This window comes from Silurus meridionalis, chromosome 19, assembly GCF_014805685.1.
Source record: "Silurus meridionalis isolate SWU-2019-XX chromosome 19, ASM1480568v1, whole genome shotgun sequence".
NCBI classification, from domain to species: Eukaryota; Metazoa; Chordata; class Actinopteri; order Siluriformes; family Siluridae; genus Silurus; species Silurus meridionalis.
The window spans coordinates 2,199,556-2,223,237 of NC_060902.1; the positions used below are offsets into that span (position 1 = coordinate 2,199,556).

A 23,682-nucleotide genomic window follows, 5' to 3' on the forward strand; every position below is an offset into this window, starting at 1 on the left:
GAGCATCTTAGTCCAGGTCTCCTTTTGCTCCTGTAATAAGCTTTACATAATTCAAATGTGCATGTGTTATACATTTATGTAATTTCCTGCCCTTTTTGTGTCCATGTTCCTGTTCATGTCAATGTCTTTGACCAGGTTTAAAATTAAACCATGCAGCACTTAAACAGGAAGATAATGGCACACAATGGCGTTTTATTTTCCATGATCACATTTCCATATAAATGAGTCACTGTAGTGTGTAACCATTTCCAGGCCTGATCCCTGATCCTCTTTTAAAAAAGAAAAAAGTGGTCAAGGCCGTGTTTCATGAACTCCATGATGAGCATCATCACAGCATGCCAAAGTAACTGGACCAGTTTAACTGTTTTGTTATTTTATGTTACAAGCTTACTCTTAGATTTTCTGGATTTACCACTAGATAGTTGTGTTTATTTAGGTTGTTCACGTTATTAAGACCAGGCACTGATGTTGAGTAAGAAGATCTGTAGTGAGTTCATCCCAAAGGTATTCAGAGAGAGTTGAGGAGGTCAGGGCTCTGTGCGGGACATTTGAGTTTTTCCACTCTAATCTTAACACACCATGAACTCCTGGAACTTGTTTTGGCAGGAATAGTGTTTGGGCCTCAGAGTTCCAGTAAGGGAAACTCTAACTGCTAGGGATGCATCTGTGCATCGGGATTAGAAGTAACAATGTGATGCATCGATTTTAAAAAGTGCACATCGGATGCAAGTTGGCATTTGTATCGCGGTGCATCGTTTTTTTTTTTTACATATTTGTATCTGTGAAAAACAATTTATTTACAAATAATTATTATTAAATGCATTATACTTTTATTATTTAGAAAGTAACCATTAATTAATAATGTTGATTGTTTCTGAATATGACGCATCACAACAATACGGAGACCGAGGCGTGTCCTGAGAGGCACATAGAATACAGATTAACATGGCAGAGGTAGAGCTGTAACTTCCTGCACACAACAGGAAAAGAACGTCTGGATTTTATTTCATCTTTTGTTTTACACTACAAAGGTGTGTTTGTGAAAGGGCCATGCGTTAGAAGTCACTTAAGTAAATTGATGATTAGCTGTCTGTCTGAATCAAAGAAATGAAAGTGGATCAGCACCATACTGAATAGCTTAGCGTCATATTTTTAAAATTGCATCGTACTGCATTGAATTGCATTGTGTTGAACTGAATCGTGTCGCATCGCTTCAGTAGCTGCTTCGTATGTATTGTTATTGTATATTATCTTTGGCTATGCATCGAGATGCGATTCGCACTGGCCTCGGTTATGAAGATGCACATTCAATTCAAAATTCAATGCAACTGAGTGCTTTTAACCTCGTGGCAACAATCTGTGTAATTACCACATATGGATGTGATGATCAGGGGTGCAATTACTTTTGTCCTATAATGCATTTAGTGTATGATGCAAACTGTTACCACTCTGAAGTGTTTTATTCCTTTTATATAAGTTTTATATTAGTTCTCTCTCTCCAGTGTTCTGTAGTGTTTAAAGACTATAATCACACTCTTGATGTCAACCAAATGAAGATGATGTTCTGCTTTTGAGTCTGGTTCCTCTCAAGGTTTCTTCCTCATAACATCTAAGGGAGTTTTTTCTTGCCACATTCGCCACGGCTGCTCATCAGGGATAAATGCACACCATTCACCTTCACTGTTAAATTCTGTAAAACTGCTTTGAGACAATGTCTGTTGTGTAAAGCGCAATAGAAATAAACTTGACTTGACAGGAGAAAGATCTTGTGTTGAAGGAAGATTTAAAAATGCAGGTTGTAGCAGCAACTGCTGCTGTTTTAACCTTGAATGATAACAAACAACACGGATATGGAAAAATGTCTTTTCTTTTGCCTTATTTGAATCTAATGGCTGCTCTATGATTTGAGGAAGTGGAAAAGGAAGCAAGGACTCTTAATAGTGGTGTAGAGCAGAGCAGAGCATTGCCATTGATTTCCTTTATTCCTTGCTTCAGCTTTTCCTTCTGTATGTCCTTCTGCTGTTTAATGAACACTATTAATGCTGGTAGGAATTATTTGTGATGTGTCAACTACATGAACAGAGAGAGAGAGAGAGAGAGAGAGAGAGAGAGAGGATAGGGAGGAGGAGAAACAGGTCACATGATGTTGTGTTTCCATCCTGTAGAGCCTGCTGTGTGTGTGTGAGCTTAGACAAACAGACACACTTGAGGACAGTTGCTGAGTCAGTGTGTAAGAAGACTTTTCATCTGCTTTCTTCTCGCTGTGAGTATCTTTTTTTGGTATGCGTATCTGTTACAGCCATGTATGTGTTACACATTTACTGAATGTCCTGCCATGTCCAGGTCCAGATCCATGTCTATGTTCAGGTTTTCAATTTCTATGCAGAAAGTGTTAACAGCTACTGATTTAAACAGGAAAACAAACACACACAATGGTCTTTTATTCCCCATGGTCACTTTTCCATACAAAGGAGTCATTGTGTAACCATTTAGGCCTCCTTTTAAGCTTTTTTTTTTTTTTTTTTCCCAGGCCCGGTCCCTGAGCGTCTTGAAAATAGAAGTCTGGGACTCGTTTCAGTCCAACCACTGGGCGATCGACATCACTGCATGCTGTGTAACAGGACTTGGTGAAGTTTTTTGAGGTCTGACAATGGCTAGGAGAAAGGTGTCCACTATAGAGTGACTCTTTAGGGACTGTTTCTGGTCCCTAACTATTGCTTCTGAAGTAATTAGTTATACATTACACTGCATTACACTCAACTGATTCACAGTTGAGAAGTAATCGTGTTTAAAAGCGGAGCAGAAATAATGAGGTCCGGCCCAAAAAGAGCTCAGAATCAGTCCTGGGTACTGACTACAGCATGGAAGTGAGAAAACTCTCAGAGAGACAGACAGACAGACAGACAGACAGATTGAGAAAGTAGGTTTGATTTGGCAGTACAAATAAACAATTATTTGTCATGCGAATAAAGCATGAGAAAACGGAAAGAGAAGGAACTGTGGGTTTAGGGAAAAGAGAATGAGAGGTACAGAGATAGGGAATGAGAGAGACTATGTGTGTATGTGAGTGAGAGATCACATTTCCCTGGATCACATTACACACTTAAAATACATTTTATTTTATTTATAATTGATTGAAAACCTTATACTTGTAACCTTTTGCCCTACACTGAACCCTCGCATGTATTTTTCTATTGATTCTTTGCTGATATTGTATGTAAGCAGCTCTGCCAGAACACTACTTTCATTTCTTTTAAATGTATCTTGTATTTGTTCCACTCTTCTTCTCTGTTCTTAATATAAACGTGCAATTAGTTGTCATGCCAGAAAGGCAGATGAAAGAAATGAGAGGCAGAGGGGATTTGTTCTGGAGTGGCATTTTGCAGATTCCATTCCAGTCTTCAGAAAGCTCCTGCAATGCCCAGCCCTTTTCTCCTTTTTTTATATTTTTTTCCTGACATTACAGGCTTTCATGAAAACAGAAAGAAAAATAATGTGAAGGACAGAGACGTGCTGAGGTCTGACTGCTAACAGGAGACTTTTATTTTTGCATTAAAAAAAAATAATACAAAAAATTAAACAATGGAATAAATATATAAATAAAATAAATCAAAACAAATACATTTTATATTTATATATTTGTGTTAATATCACTTTCTAGAATACATTACCATAAACCCTTTCCTAAACAAGTTACTTTTTCAGACTTTTGCTTTTAAACACTGTAAACCTCATTTTCCATAAAAGAAAAAAAATACATATGCATAAAAATACGTATGTATAAATAAACCTTTGTATAAATAAATATTTATAAATGAATGCTTTGAACAAAATCTGGTGGAACATCTTCCAGAAGACTAAAGGTTATTATAACAGTTTAATGGGATGGTCAGATGTTCTACAAACCTTTGTCCATACAGTGTAGAAAGACACCAGAACAACGCAAATAAAGTGAATGCATTAATTAAACAAACTGAGTCCATTAACCAGTTGTTTCTAGTCATATATATTTCTATGTATCATCAATTCTATAGAGTATATTGATTAAACTGTTACTGATGTTATGTATAGGTATTCATTTTATGATGTGTCCATGTTGTGTCTCGTCTCTGTCCTTCTATGAAATGGTGAAGTCTACGGTGTTTGTGCTCCATTATAACCAGTACAGATTTCCTAGGGAAAGGATTCAAACTGCTACTTTACGTATTCCGCTTATCCGATGCTTTTGTCTGCAGGCCAGTTGCAGGAACTTGTGACGAATCCAAAAAATGGCAAGAAATCTCATCAAAAATCCAAACGGAGATGGTAAATACATGAACACTAAGAAGTAAAACTGAACATATTGAGCCGGTGTGTGAAATGGTTTGCTCTCTGTGGCAGATGGGATGGACTTCTGGGAGCTGACGGAGAACGGTGGGAACGAGTGGTGCGTGGAGGACATGCCCGGAGACTGCGGACACGCATTTGGGAACGAGGACGTAACCAAATACTTCTGCACTTCCTTTGAGTGAGAAAGAGTTTGGTTTTATAACATGTATCAGATGTATAAGGTGTGTGTGTGTGTGTGTGTGTGTGTAATACTTTGTGGACGATCACTGTTTCAGACTGTGCCTTAAGAAACAGGTGATTGATCTTGTGGAAGAAGGTTACACTCCTGATGACTTGGACAGTCTGCCACTGGTCACTGTAGAGGACTGGTATATATACACAGTATACACATTTATATACAGTATTTTCTGAGAGCTATAAGGAAGATGAAGCCTTACACTTAGTGTGTGTGTGTGTGTGTGTGTTTAGGTACTGTAGCCGGACAGACTGTGGATGTATGTACCAGCTCACTGTCCGTCTCCTGGATGAGAATCAGGAGGTGTTATCGGAATACAGACCCGAGACGGTGACTATCGACCCGGACACGGACGACTGCTCGTGGAAACAGGTAACACATTGAAACCCACGTCCCTGTACAAATATCATGCGTTGCCTTCAATACCTCGACTATCAATTATTTAACCATCACTATTATTGCACACAATTATTTATTGGTATCACACAAACCCAAAGCCCCATAGTCATCAGCGCTGTGTGACCGATACCCCGTTGTTCTCAGGGGTTAATGTTAAGCAATATAGTAAATAAAAAGGGAGAAGAGTAACCATAACTCATTCTAAAAGCGATTTCAGAATGTGTATAAGCAGTACACAACAACAACATGCATAAAAAAATGCACTACTCACATTATTATTGTAATAACAAGTCACAAACACATCCACTGCTGCTAATCCTGGTTTATTAGGAAAGATAAGGGTCCAGTAAACAACATGGCGTAAAGCATTTTTGCTTCAACCAAACAACAGTGTTGTAATTTAGATGGTTATTCTTTCGTTTACGTCACAGAACTTCGGCTGGTGTTTGTGTTTATATATTTCCGAATAACTTTTGCATCAAAAACATCTGGCTGGTAAAAAAAAAAAATATGGCTGGTAGAAAATAATGTTACAAAACACTTCAGACCACAAAATAAAAAAATCATTCTAAAAAATAAAAAAACATTGTATCAATATAATTCACATCCCTGCAGACGCTACTGATAATCAATCATAAAAAACGGGCAAGCAGTAGATCAAAATCGAACAAGCTGAAGGAGATTATTTACAATTACGCCATTTAGCAGACACCTTTATTATCTTATTTTTTCGGATGCATCTGAGCCTTTGAGGGTTCAGGGCCCTTGCTCAAGGGCCAAACAGATGCAATTATGTTGTGCTGGGATTTGAACTCCCCTTAATGCAGCGTGAATGCATGTGTTCGAACGTGTTACCGTTTCTATAGCAATTAATTACCTCAGTAAGGAGTCTGTAACAGTTGGAAACCGTTACGTGCTACGTGACGTTCCACGTCATTTAATGTAGCAAGAAATGGACAATAGTACAACGTGAATTTGAAAAACTGTGGAGGAATAAAACTTGTAACAGTAACTTGTTTTCATCGCATAAACCAGTCATCGGTTATTGGCGCTATACAACAGATCGTGTGTTTAATTCTGTTCATGGATATTTCATGTCTTATTTTCAAAGGTACCTGTAACATGAGTTGTAGTTTTAATGACAGACAGTACAGTCTTAACTTTCCAGCTTGTATGGTGTGTGTTATCGAACGTTCTCTTCACAGGTCAGCCACACCTTTTACGACTACAACCCGGGTTTGCGCTTTATCTCTTTCGAGCACGGTGGAAAGGACACCAAATACTGGAACGGCTGGTTTGGAGTGAGAGTGACCGGCAGCTCCATCACCTTAGATTTCTAGAAGCAAACACCTGAGAGACACAGATCCACAAATAGACTAATAATAATAATAATCTAGAGCAGTGGTTCTCAAAGTGGGGACCGGGACCATGGAGGGATTATGGAGCGAGTGTGTAAATCTTATGCTAAAAGCTAATAGGATCCTATCATACGCTAACACTGATACAACCCCTGATGGCAGCATGGGATTTGAACTCATGACCTTCTGATCAGTATTTTCAATATATGAACCACTAAGCTACATGGCTAATTCTTTCCCATTTACTTCTCCATTGTATCAGATCCGCACCACTCCTTTCAATCCCGATCCAAAAATGAATCGGATCGCTGGAGACGTTACACAAAGGCTTTTCAATCCGATTACTAAAGAATTACGATGGTAAATGTATAAACCTCTATGTAGAAAATCCACTTATTTATTTATTTTTTAAATAACCAGTCTGTTCAATTATTTGCACATGAATCTATATTTTCCTTTTTTGCGAACAATATTTCGATTTCCGTTCATCGTACCGTCTCCCCACTGTGGCACGAAATAAGATTAGATCAGATTGGAGACGAGAGATTAGAGAATATAAGGCACCAGATAAAATAACCAACTACGCAAAATAACACATAATATATCCACATACTCAGAAAAAAAATTGGTCAATCAGAATATGGTAAAATATTGAGCTCCTGAACTTCGAACCTCTAAACGAAAGTGATATGATGTACAAATAATAATAATAATCTTTAATAATCTGGTTGTTAGTGGTCCCTGGCTGCACAAAGTATGAGAACTGCTGAGCTAGAGATTATTTAGCAAGATATATACAAGTCGCTTGTGCTTTCAGCAATCTGCACACACACACACACACACACACACGTTTTTGTGAAGGTCAACTCAGCATAGAGCTTGAAGTGTATACATAAATCACATACTGAGAACATACTCTTCTTAATGCTGCATGTGTGTATCTACTAACAGCTCTACCTCTACACACACTCATTTATCATAACACACTTCCTGCTTACACACACACACACACACACACACGCGAGCACAAGTCAAACTGAACAGATCTCATACGCTGCATTTGTTCCTGCCTGCTAACGAAAGAAAACCTGACCAAATAAACACGTTCGACACGTTTCCTGTGTGAGTTTAATATCAATAAGAAAGTGCAAAAGTTTTCACACCCTCAGTCCAAGACGTGAAATGTTTGGCGTACAAGATGTTCCTTCAGAATAAAATATTTCAGCCAAAACCCTTTCGATCCTCGATCGCCTCTTCTTTCTTTTTCCTCTTGTTCATGTCTGGCCTCCCTCCATCCCACCCATTATCTCCATCAGGGTCACCGCCTTCTTTTTTACCACCTCTACCAACTATACAAATTTTGCATTGATGCTTATTTTTCCCAATTTACTTAGACTTTCTTCTTTATTTCTTCTGTTTTGTTTCAGCACACATCTTTCCTATTGTTTTTTATTTATTTTTTGTCATCCCTCAATCACTTACAATTCCTTTAAACGTATTATAGCATTTAGTTTGGGGCACATTCCTACAGTCCCATTTGGACTTTGTGTAATAAAAGATGTTTCCGAAAACACTAGTCAGAGATGTGCAAACTACGGAAGGGGGAAAAGAAGACAAACAAAACTACGACGCCATTAAATGAGGAGGCTGGTAGTTTATGCGCCCCCTGGTGGTGACCCAGTAGAACAGAAGCAGTCCGTCTTACCAAAGCAAACCAATGAAAACAGAGCTGAAGCCAAAACCTTTTGAGATAGTTCAAGCTCTGATGACAGACCGATAGGCGGATGTTTCCTTCTGACTGCTGCACGCCTACTTTATGAAGAAGAGCCGACTACATCCAGCACGCGAGGAGGAGAAACAGGAAAACGAATTATTGCGATGAACGGCTGGTAAAATCTCGTGCAATTGTTAACAAAATTTTTATTTCACTGCAAGTTGTATTCTGCTGTTTCTGACATAAAAATATTAAAATAACATCGGGGTAAATCAGTGAAAAGCAAATACTTTTTCCATGAGATCTTCCTCATAGTCTTTGTAAACTTCTGAAAATCTTTAATACAGTACAACAAAATACTGGAACACTGGAAATAAAAAAAATCGTAAAAAAAAAAAGAAACAACACATAACATGTTGACAAAAGTTTGTGGACACCCGACCATAAGACTGGCATGTGCTTCTTTTTGAGCATCTCATTCCACATTCAGTCTCCATTTGCTCTTATAATAAGCTTCTGTGAAGATGTTCCACTTGATTTTGTCGGGATTCGTTCCAGCTACATGGGTGTTAGTAAAATCAGGCACTGATGTAGGTAAGGTGAAGAGGCCCGGGGTGCACCAAAAGTGAGAAGATCTTCCACTTCAACCCATGTAAAGCAGATGTTTGTGCACAGGGGCATTGTCATGCTGGAACAGGTTTGGGGTCTCCTTGTTCAAGGTAGAAAAAAAATCTCATGGCAATTGTGTGCCTTCAACTTTGTGGTAACTGTTTGTAGATGAAGCAAAAAAAAAAAAAAAAAAAAAAAGTGTCCCAATACTTTTGGCTGTAGTGTGTATATAACATGTTAAACACTGATATTTCAATAATAAGTGACCCATAACACTGATTTAAATACCGCCAGTGACGACATCACCGGCAGAACGCATCGTTCATATCATACCTGTACACTGGTGCATTTTTCCCCCCAATCAGCCAATCACCACCTGTTTTCTCATCTTCATCTGACCACACTTGGGTGAATCTGTGCCCATCACAGGCTCAGGTTCATGTGGCGGCTCATCCACCTATAGATTTCTCTTTATCTCTTTATTTTCCTCTGATCTTTCTCATCGAAGAGACGTTTACCCGCCTGTTGTTTTTTGTTTTCCGCACCACTCTGTTCACGCTCATGTGTGAAAATCATAAAAAAAAAAAAAAATAAAACAACAACCACGTGATATCACGCTCGCCGTACGACGGTGTAGCGCTGCAGAACGTCAGTCGCTTTTTCTTTTTTCCAAACATCACGTCTTTATTCCGGTTGCGGCTGCATCTGCTTGCAGAAAGCCTCAAACTGCTGCTGTTCCATTTCCGTCATGACTTTGTTCAGGGCGTAGATCTGAAACGGGACGCGGGAAAAAAACAAAAACAAATGAAACTTCAGCTTTCGAGAAACAGAAATGCCGTACAACCAATTACTCCATGAAGGCAACACAAAAAACCTGCACTCGTATAACCGTGTGGAACCGTCTGCTGAAGTTACCTGGTGACTGCAAGGTTCTGAGCAGTGTTTTAACAATAAAAAACAGTCGAGTCTCTTTATACAAGAACACTTCTAAAAATAAACGAACTGCTCAATAATCGTTCGCCGAACTTCCTCAAAATCTGATTCGCTTCTGGAATATCGTGTAACGGGTTCGAGATTCTTACCATCTCGATCGTCTACAAGTCAAAGGTCAAGTTTTTTCTGCTCTTTTACCCAAAAGACAACAAATGAATAAAAGGAAAAGAATTTCAACGCCAGTCTGCGTTTGTACAGAAATCTAACGTTTCTAAAACTCAAGAAATCTGGAAAAGTAAAAGAACAAAAGGGAAATAATTTCAATAATAAATAATATTAAATAAATTCCAATTAATAATAAATTGCAATCACTTTCCTTACGGGATCAATAAAGAATATCTAAGACTAAGTGCTGTAATTACACACTGCTCGGTTACTGTTTATTCAACCATAATCTCACCTCTGCTCTCTGTCTCTGCTTGAGCTCCTGCTGAGCTGATTTCTGTTTCGTTCTGTCTCCTCGTATAGACGTCTCCTTCTGTTTGGGTTTGTCTTTCCGGCTGGCAGCGTCCATGATCTCTGCGCTCTACTGGAATTAGAACGTGCATGGATGAAAGTGTTGAGGATGACACAAATATTCATTTTCACAAACTCTGCTGCTTTAGGCTTTTCTTTAGGAGTGTAACGATACACAAAACTCATCTGTATTACCAATATGGGGTCTAACAAATGTAAAACTATTTCATTAAATGTTTTCATATTTATTTAAGCAATATAATTTGTGAAAAAATCTAGCAATTACTCAATTTAATCACCATAATGAAATTGTGCAATGCATTGATTTGATTTATTTTACTTTATTTTTAGAAAAGATTATTTTAAAATAATTAAATAATTTTAATTAATCAATCAAGGTATGTACCGTTACACCCCAAATATAAGCAATTATATATATATTATATAAAATCTATTTATGCAGAGGATATAAAAGAAAAATGAAAAAAAAAGGGCACTTATTTATATTAAGTGCTAAGCTAACAGCTAACGTACTGAATTTCTATTGAGTTGTGTCAAGTTAGCAACAGTTTCTATTCCTAACGAGTTAATTCCCAAACCAAATTCTGTTTTTACTCACCAAAATATAAGCGAAGTTTACAATAATAACAGCAGATAATTTAATAATCGCTGAACAAACAAGTAAACAATAGCAGTTTGTTAGCCAACTTCCGGTGTGTGTAACTGTGACTGTGTGTTTGTGTGTAGCTCCGTCTTCTTCGTTGGTGTCTAATTGCGGATGGAAACCAGCCTTTACGGCGCATTAGCACCCCCAAGCGGACTGTAGGTATAGGGAAAAAATGCAGCTACAGCCATCTATATAGTGATCGAGATTCTCTCTCTCTCTCTCTCTCTCTCTCTCTCTCTCTGTCTGTCTCTCTCATATCTCACACTGCCTCTTTTTCTGTTTGTCATACACTAAATACAATGCATATACTAGACTCTACAATTATTACCCCTAATTATTGGTTAATATTAATATTATTACATTTGTTTATTGTTATACATTTGTTCAAGCCGATGACGAGCTTCCATTAAATCTCCATCCCACATTGAGCCCTCAGAGAAGAGACTGTAGGAGAGATTTTCAGCATCTCTTCCTGCACTGCCTTACTAGAGACGCCTGACTGGTTTAGGTCACGTTGGAGAAACTCACCGAGAGCAGAATCATAACCTCCTGGCAGAGGCAAACAAAGCGCCACACGTTACAGCGGATTATTGTTTGCGCAATTTCCTTCCTTTCCCTATTTCCGTTGGTCTGATTTCACAAATTGCTCTCATGATGTTTGATCTCATCTGAGGTTTGATGAAGTCCAGGAGCTTTGTGATTTTGTAAGTGCAGAATTTCTCACAGAAAGTGTTTCAACATTAAACCTCTCTCCAGCCTACAGAGCAGCGAGCTTTCATCTTTGTAAGATAAAGAACAATATAAAGAGTTCAGTAGAAGCATGACGTGATGTTTACTCCAGCAGATGTTCGAACCACAGGAGGTCGCCCCTGCGCTTCTGGAGAGAACATTGTGATCCTTTTAATCTTTGACTCAGCTTGACTGTGATGTAAGTGAAGGAATCATATTTGAGTAACTGAAGAAGGTGATAATGGATTTCAGTACAGCACAGGTAATATATATTTATATTATATATACAAGGATCAGCCATAACATTATGACCACCTGCATAATATTGTGTTGGTCCCCTTTTGTTGCCAAAACAGTCGTGACCCATCAAGCATCAACAGCATGAACTTCTTCAGCAATTTGAGCTACTGGAGCTCGTGTGTTGGATCAGAACCACACGTACCAGCCTTCGCTCCTCACGTGCATCAATGAGTCTTAGTTCATTGATAATGAGACGTGGCCTGCTTTTAACACGTCAACATTGTGGACAAAATGTTCACTTGCTGCCTAATATTTAATACGAACAGATGCCATGATAAAGAGATAATCAGTGTTATTCACTGGACCACTCATAATGTTATAATGTCATAATATTCTGTCAATCGATTAAAATATTCAATAATTGATTAACCGCAACTTAATCACACATACGTATTAAATGTACCTTAAATTAATACTTTTCATGTTTTTATTATTCTAATCAAAATGCACACGGACAAATATTGACGCTTTATGCAAATGTTTATTTTTTATTAGTGAAACCAAACTCAACAAGATAAAATATTCTTGTAAATGTTTTAAAGTAATTATCGTATTTTAAATGATGTAAATCATCAGGACACCAAACGGAACTTTAGCTATGTTTCCACACGGACGGTTTTAATTGCCGGATGTGTTGCATCACGGCGGATTTTGGTGCTGATTTGAGACTTGGTGGAAGGTGGAAGCTTAATGTTTTGGGGCTGTTTTGGAGCAGTGAAGGTTGGAGACATTCTTGGAAGTAAAAGGATTTCTAAACCAACATGGCGGGGGAGGATTTTTCAATTAATATAAAGTGGAAGATCTGGAGATTTCTAGATTTGTTTGGTCAAAGTATACACACTTACATTACAGAGTGTTGCCTAGAAACAAAAGGAACATGCATGTGTGTCTCAAAAACCATACATTTCTAGGTGTTCCCAAACTTTTCACAAGTACTGTACAGCAGGGATTCTTGCATTAAAAGTGCTCTATAAAGAAAACCGGATCAAAGAAGAAAAAAAAATGTCCAATCCTGCAAAATGTCTTGATAAGAAGACTGATAAGTGTAGTATTAAGCCTCGACCAATCAGCACTCTGCTCCGCCCGGATGCTTCCCCACAACAGTCCACTCTGTTTTAAGATTCAAGATTTTTCTTTTTCACATGCAGAGCAACACGTGAACACAACTTAAACCCTCACAAATGGTAAAAAGTAAGTAAAAAAGTGTATAAATGTAAAATATGATAGAAAATGAGAAAAAAGAGAAGATATGAGAAATTGTTATACGACGAGGTGGTATTTAAAAAATTGTGCAAATATTTTTAAGATGTACACAAAAAAAGGAAGTAGAAAATGTAATGAGGCATAACAGACCAAAATCTGTAGCAGTGATTACCACACTGTAAGGTGCCGTGTGCAGAATGAAGACTGATGGGATCGTTTACAGAATGGGATGCAGAATGAAGACTTATTGGGAAGTTTCGTGAGATTCCTCTGACACCCTATAAAGCATCGCTGTGTTTTCATTAAATCAAAGGCCTAATTTGTGAGATGAAATGTTGATGTGTGGACATAATCTGTCATCGGCCATGTTATTCTGTCCTCCTTTGATATCCGATACCGAGCGCGCTCATCGCGTGTCCTCCAGAAAGGGAGCGATGGTCTAATTACGGCGATTAATTTGGTGTCGGATTGTCTGACGCATATGGACCACCAAGAAAAAGCTTGGCTAATTTCTCCTGAGTAATCCTCGTCTGCGTAAATATCGGTTAAAACGATACCCGGCGGAGTCAAATAGAGACATGGGAGGAAAAAAAAAAGAAGCGGAAAAAGGAAAGGAACATATGTGTCGAACGTAACCCCCCGAGCTCGTCGTGCATGGACGTTATACTCCACGTGAAAATGTATCACGCTGCATTCCTGCTCAGGAGAGCACTGGTAATATCCAGCGAAAGAACAACTGACCCTAAATACAACAGACGCCCCTCTTTGGTAGAGTTTCCACCTTTAAGATGTCTTGTAGCTTGAGAGGAAAAACTGGTGCTGACGTGGGCGTTTCCCCGGGAGCCGATGGTATGGTGTTAGGAGCGGCCCCCTAGGAAACGCAGCCTGAACAAACTCAACGCGGTGGGTCTTAGAGGTGCCGTGAGCTCACGGTGCCAGATTGTTGTCAGACGCATAACGCGAGCTCTGCCCACTCTCACTGCTTACAGCCCATTGAACAGAACAGCAATTCAGAGCGCGAACGTCTGCAGATCTTCTTCTCCTGCACTTCACATTACACTGGGACATTTAATCTCTGCATGTGTGTGTGTGTGTGTGTGTGTGTGTGTTCTACACAGCTTGGTGACTGAAATACAGCTCAACTCACCATGAAAAAAAAAAAATGGTTGACACCAAATGATGAATGTGAACATCATGACTTTGGAAATGGGACGAACAATTATGCAAAGCGACGCTGCGCCTAAAAACTAAAACAAACCTCAAAACGGCATCGGAAAAAAAAAAAACATGAGCTACAGAAATGTCTCGTTCGTGTCATGATACCAGTTATAACAAAGATGTAAGGAGCAGTGGTGGATGAAGAACACAAAGCATGTATTGCACACACACACACACACACACACACACACACACACACACACACACACTAGAAAAGGGAAGAAAAGAGTGTAGGCAGGGTGGAGTGGGTGGAGAAGAGTGATAGCAGGAGTAATTTGTGATAGAAGAGTATCTGTGAGAGTGAAAGGGAAAGTTTATAGGACTGTGGTGAGACCTGAGATGTTGTATGGATTAGAGACAGTGGCATTGAGTAAAAGACAGGAGGTGGAGCTGGAGGTAGCAGAGCTGAAGATGTTGAGATTTTCGTTGGGAGTGACGACGATGGACAGGATTAGAAATGAGTTTATTAGAGGGACAGCACATGTAGGACGTTTTACAGACAAGGTGAGGGAGGTGTGATTGAGATGGTTTGGACATGTGCAGAGGAGGGACATGGGGTATATCAGTAGGAGAATGCTGAGGATGGAGCAACCAGGAAGGAGGAAAAGAGGAAGACCAAGGAGGAGGTTTATGGATGTGGTGAGGGAAGACATGCAGGTGGTTGGTGAGAAAGAGGCAGATGAAGAGTACTGGGGGGTATGGAGACGGATGATCCGCTGTGGCGCCCCCTAATGGGAGAAGCCAAAAGAAGAAGAAGAAACTGGTGATGTTCACAAATGTTAATAATAATAAACTGTGTAAGGGCGACGCACCCAATGACCTAACACTGGAATCAACTGGCGTGGGTGAAGGTATGCTGCTGTAAAAGATACTAAAATGGACTGCAATTTGTTACATGAATTCAAATGTTTTATTTGAATCTGACTCAATTTTGAAATAAAGATTAAACTTGAATATTTCTAGCCGATCACCTTATTCGTTGTATTTCTTTTTTAATTTCAATAGATTATTCTAAACATTCCGCCTTTTCAATTAATAGTTCATTATGAACCCGGAGTCTCTTAGAGGCAATTATACCTGCTCACGGAGGGCAGAGGATATTACCGTAAACTAATATACTTTAAGTAGCCACTCAATGCTGCTCATGCATAAAGAGTAGTTGATTAAGTCACTTTGTTATAACTTGCTAAGTCAGTAATGGTCAGAAATCAGAAGGTTGCAGACGTTGTGCTCGATGCTCCATCCGTTCATGAGCCTTCTGTATGTACTGTCCTGCTCATAGATTTGTGGTAACACCAGGCTACCTAATCGGAGTTAATAAAGAATTTTACCTTATTTCCCAGGCAATAATCAATAAAGAAATGTCAAATCTAAAACAAATAATAGACGAAAGTTACACAACATAATCAGCATAAAAACAAAATAAAGCAATGCAGTTTCTGAAAGATTTGTTAAAGAGTCACTGTACCTGGCGATAGAGACACAGCGAGATTGTGTGGGAAGTTCTGACTCTAGAATGCTTCCCTGAGTGTTTCACCAAATCTCCTTAAATACCCAAACCATCATAAACACTCGTAAATTCAAAGTAATAAAAGCTTTGCAAAACCTTTGTCAGGACATGAGGTGAACTAAAACCAAATACCACCTATGGTAAAAATCAACACCTGATAAAGATCTTCTCAAGGACAACCCTCACATCAGTCGGACAGAATCTTCCAAACCTGAGATCTTTATTTTTGGTCGGTTCTACTGATATGGGACTGAGATCATATTTCCAATCAAACTGAGACCTTTAAAATGATACCAAACATGTAAAGGTAAAATTCATACATTCCTAACATTTTATTATTACAGTATGTAAGTAAAGTAGCTTGAATACCTCGAACTTAAGTCACCTTGCTATGACCCGGCCATTTCCCCAGGAGGGAAAGAGGGGCTCAAGGATGGGTGAGAGCGCAGCGGAACAAATGTCTTTCTCTCTTCAGGATCCTCTCCTCAGATAAGAAAGTTTATTGTTTTGTTGCATGGCAGTTCTCGGGGTTTAACCTCATGTAGAGATCCGACCATCATTACTAACTGCGTTAGTAAAAAAAAATTGCTTTCCTTTCCCCCTAACTGTCCCAAAATTGAACCGAACCTTGAATTTTTTGTACGTTACAACCCAATTACACGGACATTAATATAAACCTTTTGGAAGACTGCTTCTGTCAGAACTTTCGTTATTTAAAATGGATTAAAAGTGCAAAGCCACGGTTGCTGATGTAAACTCTAATGATATTATTCATATCACTTGGTTAAAAGTTTGAACCAAATCATTAGACATGTGATCGAGAATCCGTTTACTCAAGAAAAACACATAACCTGCTAAAACCTTGACATATGCGTGAGTTGTATTTTACACTTCTGTCCATCTGGACAGTATTACGTTTGGAGAAACGCAAAGGAAGCCTCCGTTACCTCGTCGCCAGCTGTTAAACACGATGTTCTTCTGCAGTGAAACACAGAAATATCATCATGTCCGTCGACTGCAGCGTATAATCTAAAAGACGCTCTCGATTTCGTGATTAATTCATGCACCTAGTCTTTCCGATACTCCTGTATATGGGACGAATGAAGATTTACACCGATGCTGCACCAAAAGTGGATTCGTGCCTAAAAATAAGAACTAGCTCTTGAATAGACATTTCAGATTGTCTTAAAGCTCAGCCACGCTGGCGTCCAGAGCTGGCCAGTGTGTTTCCCTTTACTGCCAAAGAAATGCAGCACAACATCGAACCGTTCATGGCTAAAAATAACTCCCTGAACCAGCAGCGCCCGAAATAAATGGCTAACTGAGGCCTTCTTTTTCACACTTGTACTGAACGTGCCCAGTGGGAACTTTTCCCACCTGACACTAAAAACACAGCATGGCAAAGAGAGAGGGAGGGGGCGAAGGAAGAGAGGAAGCTGCTGAGGCGTGGGGTGGAAATGACCTCACTGGTTTCTTTGGTTAACCATGAAGAGGGGTGGGATTTCTTTTTTCTTTTTTTCTTCTTTTTTTTTTATCGATGTGCGTTCTGGGTGTAATAATCGCATGTCGTAAACACCACAAACCACGAAAAGCAAAAAATAATTTCCCTGCTGCTCCCCCATCACGTCTCTGGGGCCTGCTTTACCTGATGCGTCCTGGCATTCAGAAAGACAACAGTTATTTTTTTGGCTTCATTTATTTATTCTTTATGGGATTGAGGTCATCGTTTATGATTTATAAAAATCACAGCTGAGTCAGAGATATGTAGAGGCGAATATCTTTTTTCTTTCATAAGTCTTGGCATCTGAGAGTTTAATGAAAGTGGACAGGACGATGGTCTGATCTACCAAACTGCCCTGTTTGGGTGAGTCTGTGTCATCTGAAGCTTTAAAGCCTTCTAATGTTGTTTGACATGTTGTTCCTCTTGATATGCTTCTCAGCTCTTCCCGGTTGTAAAGAGTGATTATTGGAGTTATCATATCCTTCCGGTTCAGCTGGAACCATGTCAGACCTTGTTTTTGTCCAAGCTCTCTCATTAGCAAGCCTTCAAACTGCTGGATGTTTTTTGTTTTCTGCACCGTTCTGACAAAACGCTGCATACATTCACTGGTTGGGAATGTGAAATGTGAGCAGTAAGCGAAGCTCTTGCGTTGCTGCCACATGATTAGCCGGTTGCGAAATCATTTATAATGTATGTACATACAATATTTCACATGACAGCATCGATACCAGAAACGCTGACGTCGGCAGCTTGAAGATCACAGCAGACACTTTCTTAAATAGCTCTAACTGTCCTGCCATCCGAGCGCCGCTGTCGGAGCCTGGCTACTTTCTTTATAAAAACCCCACGAGGGTTTTAAGGCATGCGTGTGGCAAAGATGGTTCTCATTTTATATGCATTATGCAAATGGAGCCTTGGCCGCTGGCGTACTCAGCTCCCTCTTTCAACGCAAACAAACCCCCTCAGGCAATAAATCTCCACTTGTTATTTCCACGCCTTCGCTCCCCAGAGTCGATATCCAAATACAAGATCTGCTTGTTGAACATGATGCGCCCTTCCCCCTCCTCCCGTCATCTTTGCCGTGTCGTGTGAGGTGATGTGGGGAACCGGTTGGGTCTGCAGACGGGGGTGGTGTGTGTGTGTGTGTGTGTGTGTGTGTGTGTGTGTGTGTGTGAGAGGAACAGTCAGTCTTTTAACCCGCCTTTTGACAGCCCCTCAATGTGCACACTCTGGCCAGACGTAGGCTTCGGGTCCGGCCTCTTAAGCAGGCGCTGCTACTCATTAGCGCTGTTTGTTTTGGCGAAGACTGGATGGCACTTAGGGGCGCAAGTGTCGAGAACAACATGCGATATTTACAAGCAGATCCAGGTTTACCTGAAATAGAATTGATAAAGCACATCTGAATGATTATTTTGTTATTTTTTTCAGGTTTTTTTGTCATGAAGAAGTGCACACACACACACGCTCTACAGGAAACGGCTTTTTCTTTCTCCGCAAGTGTAATTTGGCTCTTTCACCATCCTAATTTTCTGTCTGGGGCTGCTTTGTGGTTTGTCAACTTGCCTACACGTGGAATTATGTGTTAGGTTACGCTTTGGCTGTCGCTCCGACCGACACCAAGAATGTGACAAACAATTTGAACAGTCTTGAAAGCTGGCATTGAGGCAAGTCATATAGCCTGAGCTACATACCCCAAATCCGTAGCCTTATATCAGCGTTAACACGATACACATCTGGTTGAGTGAATTGGCACCCAGGACGTGTTTGAATACTAGCTTAGTGTGTGTTATATGTTTTGGAAGAGTAGCTAAAACCAAAATTAGTCTAATGAATTACCACCTAGTTGGGAGAAACGTAAGCAAAACCTTACTGAACAAACACATTTTTTTAATAAAATAAAACATAATAATCTGTACATCACTTTCTAATGTGGCTGTATTCAATTCAATTCAATTCAATTCAATTCAATTCAATTCAATTCAATTCAATTCAATTCAATTCAATTCATGTTTCCCTTCGGGAACACTTTGGGAATGCCCCAAAGCGTTACGACGCAGCATCTCATTTCCTCAGGGAATTAGGGTTACATTCATAACCTAAAGACGTTTATTTGTATTCCACTTTTAACAATGAACATTGTCTCAGAGCAGCTTCACACAGATAATGTGTGATAAAAATGAATAAGATGTTCTTTATAAGTGTGAGTTTGTCCCTGATGAGCGAGCCGGTGTCGACTGTGGTGAAGGAAAAACTCCCTGAGATGCATAAGGAAGAAACCTTGAGAAGAACCAGACTCAAGAGGGAACCTCATCCTCATCTGGGTTGCACTGAATGTCCATTTATTACCGATAAACGATGTTGAGGTGCAGTGATGATGATCAGAAGCAAACTGTAGTCCTGAGTCAGTGTAGGAGACTGTTGACATTAACTACAGTCCAAATCCATCCTCAAAGCTCCCGTTCTTACTCCGGAATTTCATGGAACCACCCAAGGCGTTGATGAGAAACCGTCCCCAGCTGCACAGTGGACTCCAATCGAAAATAACACTATCCAGAGGCAGACCTGGATGAAGTGGGAAGATCCATGGAGGGAAGAGGGGCGGGAACAGTGGTCACTGGAGCCTCAGGAGCAAGTTTATCTCAACAGAGAGAGTGAGAGAGAGAGAGAGAGAGAGAGAGAGAGAGATGCTGTATAACAGCTGAGATATTATAGAAGCCATGAGGATGAACAAAGTGGAAACTGATCAGAAGGTCAGGGGTTGAAATCCAACCACCAATAATAAGCTGTCATTGAAGGTCCTTCAGCAAGGCACTTAATTCTGAATTGCTCAGGTGTATAAATGGGATAACTGTAATTTGCTCTGGATAAGGGCGTCTGCAAAATGACCTAAATGTTAAAGGTAAAACTTTTAAAATCTACGTGAAAAATCAATAAATCTCTGATAATGCAAATTTATGGAATCCTGAGTGAAAAAATTAATGAATTGTGAAAAAATTGTGTCCAAAATTAATCATGATTTCGAATGTAATTGGAAAATCTAACTGATATCATATGAAAAATATTACATATAATAATAATAATAATAATAATAATAATAATAATAATAATAATAATAATAATAATAAATAAATCAGATGTCAAAATAAACAAAACATTAAATATTTTATGTAAAAAAGAAAGAAAGAAATTAAAATGTGCCTTAGATGTAACAAACAAACAAGCAAAAAAAAATTTATAAATTAGGAAATTAATGAATTGACGAAATAAATTTGTCCAAAAACTTTTTAATCTAAATAGAAAATCATATTAAAGGCATATGAAAAATATTACTTATAAAATTAAATTAATCAGGTGTCAAAATCAATTAAATATATAAAACATTGTGGGAAAAAAAAGTGCTTTAGTGGTAAAAAGAAGGAATAAATGAATTGTGTCCAAAAATAATTTAGAATTTAATTAGAAAATCACAATAATATCATACAAAATAAATATTTATGAAAAATAAATGAATCAGGTGTCAAAATAAATTAAATGTGAAAACATTGTGAAAAAAAATAAATGGTAAATTTAAAATAAAATGAATGAATGAATGATGAAAAAAAAATTGTGTCCACAAAGTAATGATGATTTAGAATATAATAAGAAAATCACAATAAAGACATGTGGAATATATTAATTATAAAAGTTAAATAAATCAGGTGTCAAAATAAAGAAAACATTAAAATATATATATATTTTTAAATGCAGCTTAAATGTAAAATAAAATAAAACAAAAAATATATATAAAATATATATAAATATAGAATTTATTTCTAATATATGAATGAATGAATTCAGAATTTTTTTTAGATTATTTAGATAATGATTTTTGTTCAATAAATAATCATATAATTTAAAAATCACATTGATATCTTATTAAAAAATATTTAAAAAATTTAATGAAAAACATGTTTTTTTTTTTTTGTTTTTGTTTTTTTTTATAAAAAAGTGCTATAGTGCAAAAAAAATGAAAAAAAAACCCTAATGTGTGAAGTGTCTGCAAACCACAGGTGTAAATTTCCATGTTTGTGTGCTTTTTCTGTAAGGGATTGTTGCATGTAGTGAGGCAAAGGGTCATGAGTTCAGCGTTAAGGTCGTACAATCGAGGGCAGTATGTAACCCTGCGGCGCTCCACCGTAAAGCAGCTGTGCAAATAAAGCTGCGCGGCTCACAGGCCGCTCGGGATACAGGTGTAATTCAAACGCATGAATAACCGCACTGTGGCGAGACTGGCATCTGTCTCACTGACGTCCATTCGCCACCTAAATGGTACCACGTGGACATGGGCACAAAGCCCCAGAGCGTTCTGCAAACTGTGCCGCACGCGATTTCCTGCCTCTTGTCACACCACTCTGAATGGACACAGAGCTGAGCTAAAGAAGCCATTACGCTCGGGTTTGTTGACACGATTAAAAGATCTCCATTTGGCTTTCCCAAGTTAGAGTTAACAGTCTTCTCAGTGTGGGACTCAAACACTCAAGTGTAAAATAAAAAAGCACATGGAAATCAATACATTATTGGAACTAAAACAATGTGAAATGTCTTACTGCAAAAGATATAATGGACATGAAATAAACATGGGATCAAATCATGTGAAAGTTAAATTATTGGCAGTGCAATGTGAAAATATATAAATATGAATCATAAAATAAAAAAGTAATATATGACAATTGATGAATCTCTAGAGAAAAATGATCACAGAAACAGAAAATTAATTGTCAGTAAGGACAATTGTAAAAAAAAAATCATGGAATTCTATATTGAATAATAATAAAATAAATACTAGGTGAAAAAATAATTGTGTAACACAACATCTGAAAAAGGAATTGATTCCTGGGAAATACTGCCTGTTAAAACAATGAATCATTGAGGAAAAAACGAATTTTTCGGAAATCTAATTAATCGGATTTATATACATTATTAATATCGTCTTTGAAATGCAATCGTAATTGCAATAAAACCTTCTCCTCCTTCGACTTTTTCTCCGCTATTGTGTGGAAATATTCTTTCCAGGACACATTTATTTTACAGAAATGTAATAAATGATATTTATTTATATTTATTAAATATTAGTAATTTTTTAATTCATATTTTAGCCAGATCTTTTTCCAAATTAAAAACACCGCCATGTAAAAATACTGTAAATATATCAATATATAAATGTAAGAAGTGGCAGAAATAATGTAAAAACACAAAAGTCCTTATGGAAATAGCATCGACATCACCTCAGAACGTATTGCTGGGTTATGAAATGTCGGTGGTTCCTGTGCTGTGAGTTCCTGTTAGAGATTTGTTTACCTGCCTGGACCTGAAGGATCATGGGCCATCAGTTTAGAGCTCTGTGTAATGCTGGTGCATAATAAGTGATTTAAACTTCTTTTTTAAATGATTAATCTTGCGTACAGTTCTGCTCTGCTTTCTGCCATGCTGGTGGCAGGACTGACACGGATGAGAAAAAGAGTCAAATAACAAAAGAAAAAATTTAAATAAAATAATCCGTCCAACAGTTTCTGGGCCTTTCTGGAGCTTCTGTAATGATTGCTCTTAAAACATAATATAAAGTCAGATTTTTTTTACTATTATGGACAGATATGTTTAATATACTTTATATGGACAAATGTTTCCATTCCACATTTAGTCATTTCCTTATAGAAGAACCTTCACTTTCCTGGGAAGATGTTCCACTAGACTTTTTTGGTGCTCCTTCAGCCACAAGGTTGTAAAGTCAGATACCGATGTAGGTGAGGGTGAGGACACCAGGGGTGGAGTCAGCCTTCACATTCATTGTTCAATAAATTTGAGGTCAAAGCAGGTGGATAGCAGGCGATCTTCCACCAAATCCATTTCTTGTTCAGCAGATCTTCATGGAGCTGCTCCATGGTCATGCTGGAACAAGTTTGGGTCTCCAAGTTCAAGAGAAGGGAAACATTTAAACCATCAATTTACTTTAAAATGTTTTTTTTTTTTTCTTCTTTCAAACTTCCAGATTTTTTTGTCAGTTATTTCCGGATTTTCAGACATGATTTTCCCAGAGAATTTCTGGTTGCACTATAAGATTAAATTTTCCTCACTGATAATTAATTTTCACATAAAATTTTTACATTTCTGTTCAATATTCCACATGAATATTTAGATGGACAACCTCATATGACTACAAAAAGTCAGGTGTCCCAATACTCCTAATTGGTGTCCATATAGTGTATGTTGGGATCTTGGAAAAACTACTCAGAATGCTAGTATCATTAGTATTAGCAAAGCTGTTGCTAATTGCAGCTCTAAAAGTTTATGGTTAAAAGTAATTTTGCAGAGTGGTTGAATTTTTGACTCAGTCCTTTCACAAACTCGTCAAGGTTATGAGGATCTCGCTGATGGACTTTCAATAGGATTCAGGTCAGAAAATCAGCAAGGCCCTGCAATGCCTT

The 23,682-nt window shown here is 38.2% G+C and overlaps 2 protein-coding genes across 4 annotated transcripts; one reads left to right on the forward strand and one right to left on the reverse strand.

Annotated features, from left to right (window-relative positions):
- The first annotated feature begins 2,142 nt into the window (after nucleotides 1-2,142).
- On the forward strand, nucleotides 2,143-7,436 carry fbxo2 (F-box protein 2). Of its 2 annotated transcripts, XM_046874686.1 has the most exons (7): nucleotides 2,143-2,263; nucleotides 2,531-2,642; nucleotides 4,236-4,305; nucleotides 4,381-4,507; nucleotides 4,605-4,697; nucleotides 4,798-4,936; nucleotides 6,169-7,436. In XM_046874686.1, the coding sequence occupies exons 3-7, from the start codon at nucleotides 4,269-4,271 to the stop codon at nucleotides 6,301-6,303; spliced, it is 531 nt and encodes a 176-aa protein (XP_046730642.1). In that variant the 5' UTR covers nucleotides 2,143-2,263; nucleotides 2,531-2,642; nucleotides 4,236-4,268; the 3' UTR covers nucleotides 6,304-7,436. The 2 variants fall into 2 exon arrangements, with proteins under 2 accessions (XP_046730642.1, XP_046730643.1); XM_046874687.1 differs by lacking the exon at nucleotides 2,531-2,642 and having other exon boundaries at nucleotides 2,147-2,263.
- Nucleotides 7,437-8,350: 914 nt separating this feature from the next.
- On the reverse strand, nucleotides 8,351-10,864 carry LOC124402056 (small vasohibin binding protein). Of its 2 annotated transcripts, none has more exons than XM_046874689.1 (3): nucleotides 10,713-10,864; nucleotides 10,038-10,163; nucleotides 8,351-9,415 (listed from the first exon to the last, which is right to left on the reverse strand). In XM_046874689.1, exons 2-3 carry the CDS (start codon nucleotides 10,149-10,151, stop codon nucleotides 9,329-9,331), a joined length of 201 nt encoding a protein of 66 aa, XP_046730645.1. In that variant the 5' UTR covers nucleotides 10,152-10,163; nucleotides 10,713-10,864; the 3' UTR covers nucleotides 8,351-9,328. The 2 variants fall into 2 exon arrangements, with proteins under 2 accessions (XP_046730645.1, XP_046730644.1); XM_046874688.1 differs by having other exon boundaries at nucleotides 10,038-10,166.
- Nucleotides 10,865-23,682: the final 12,818 nt, after the last annotated feature.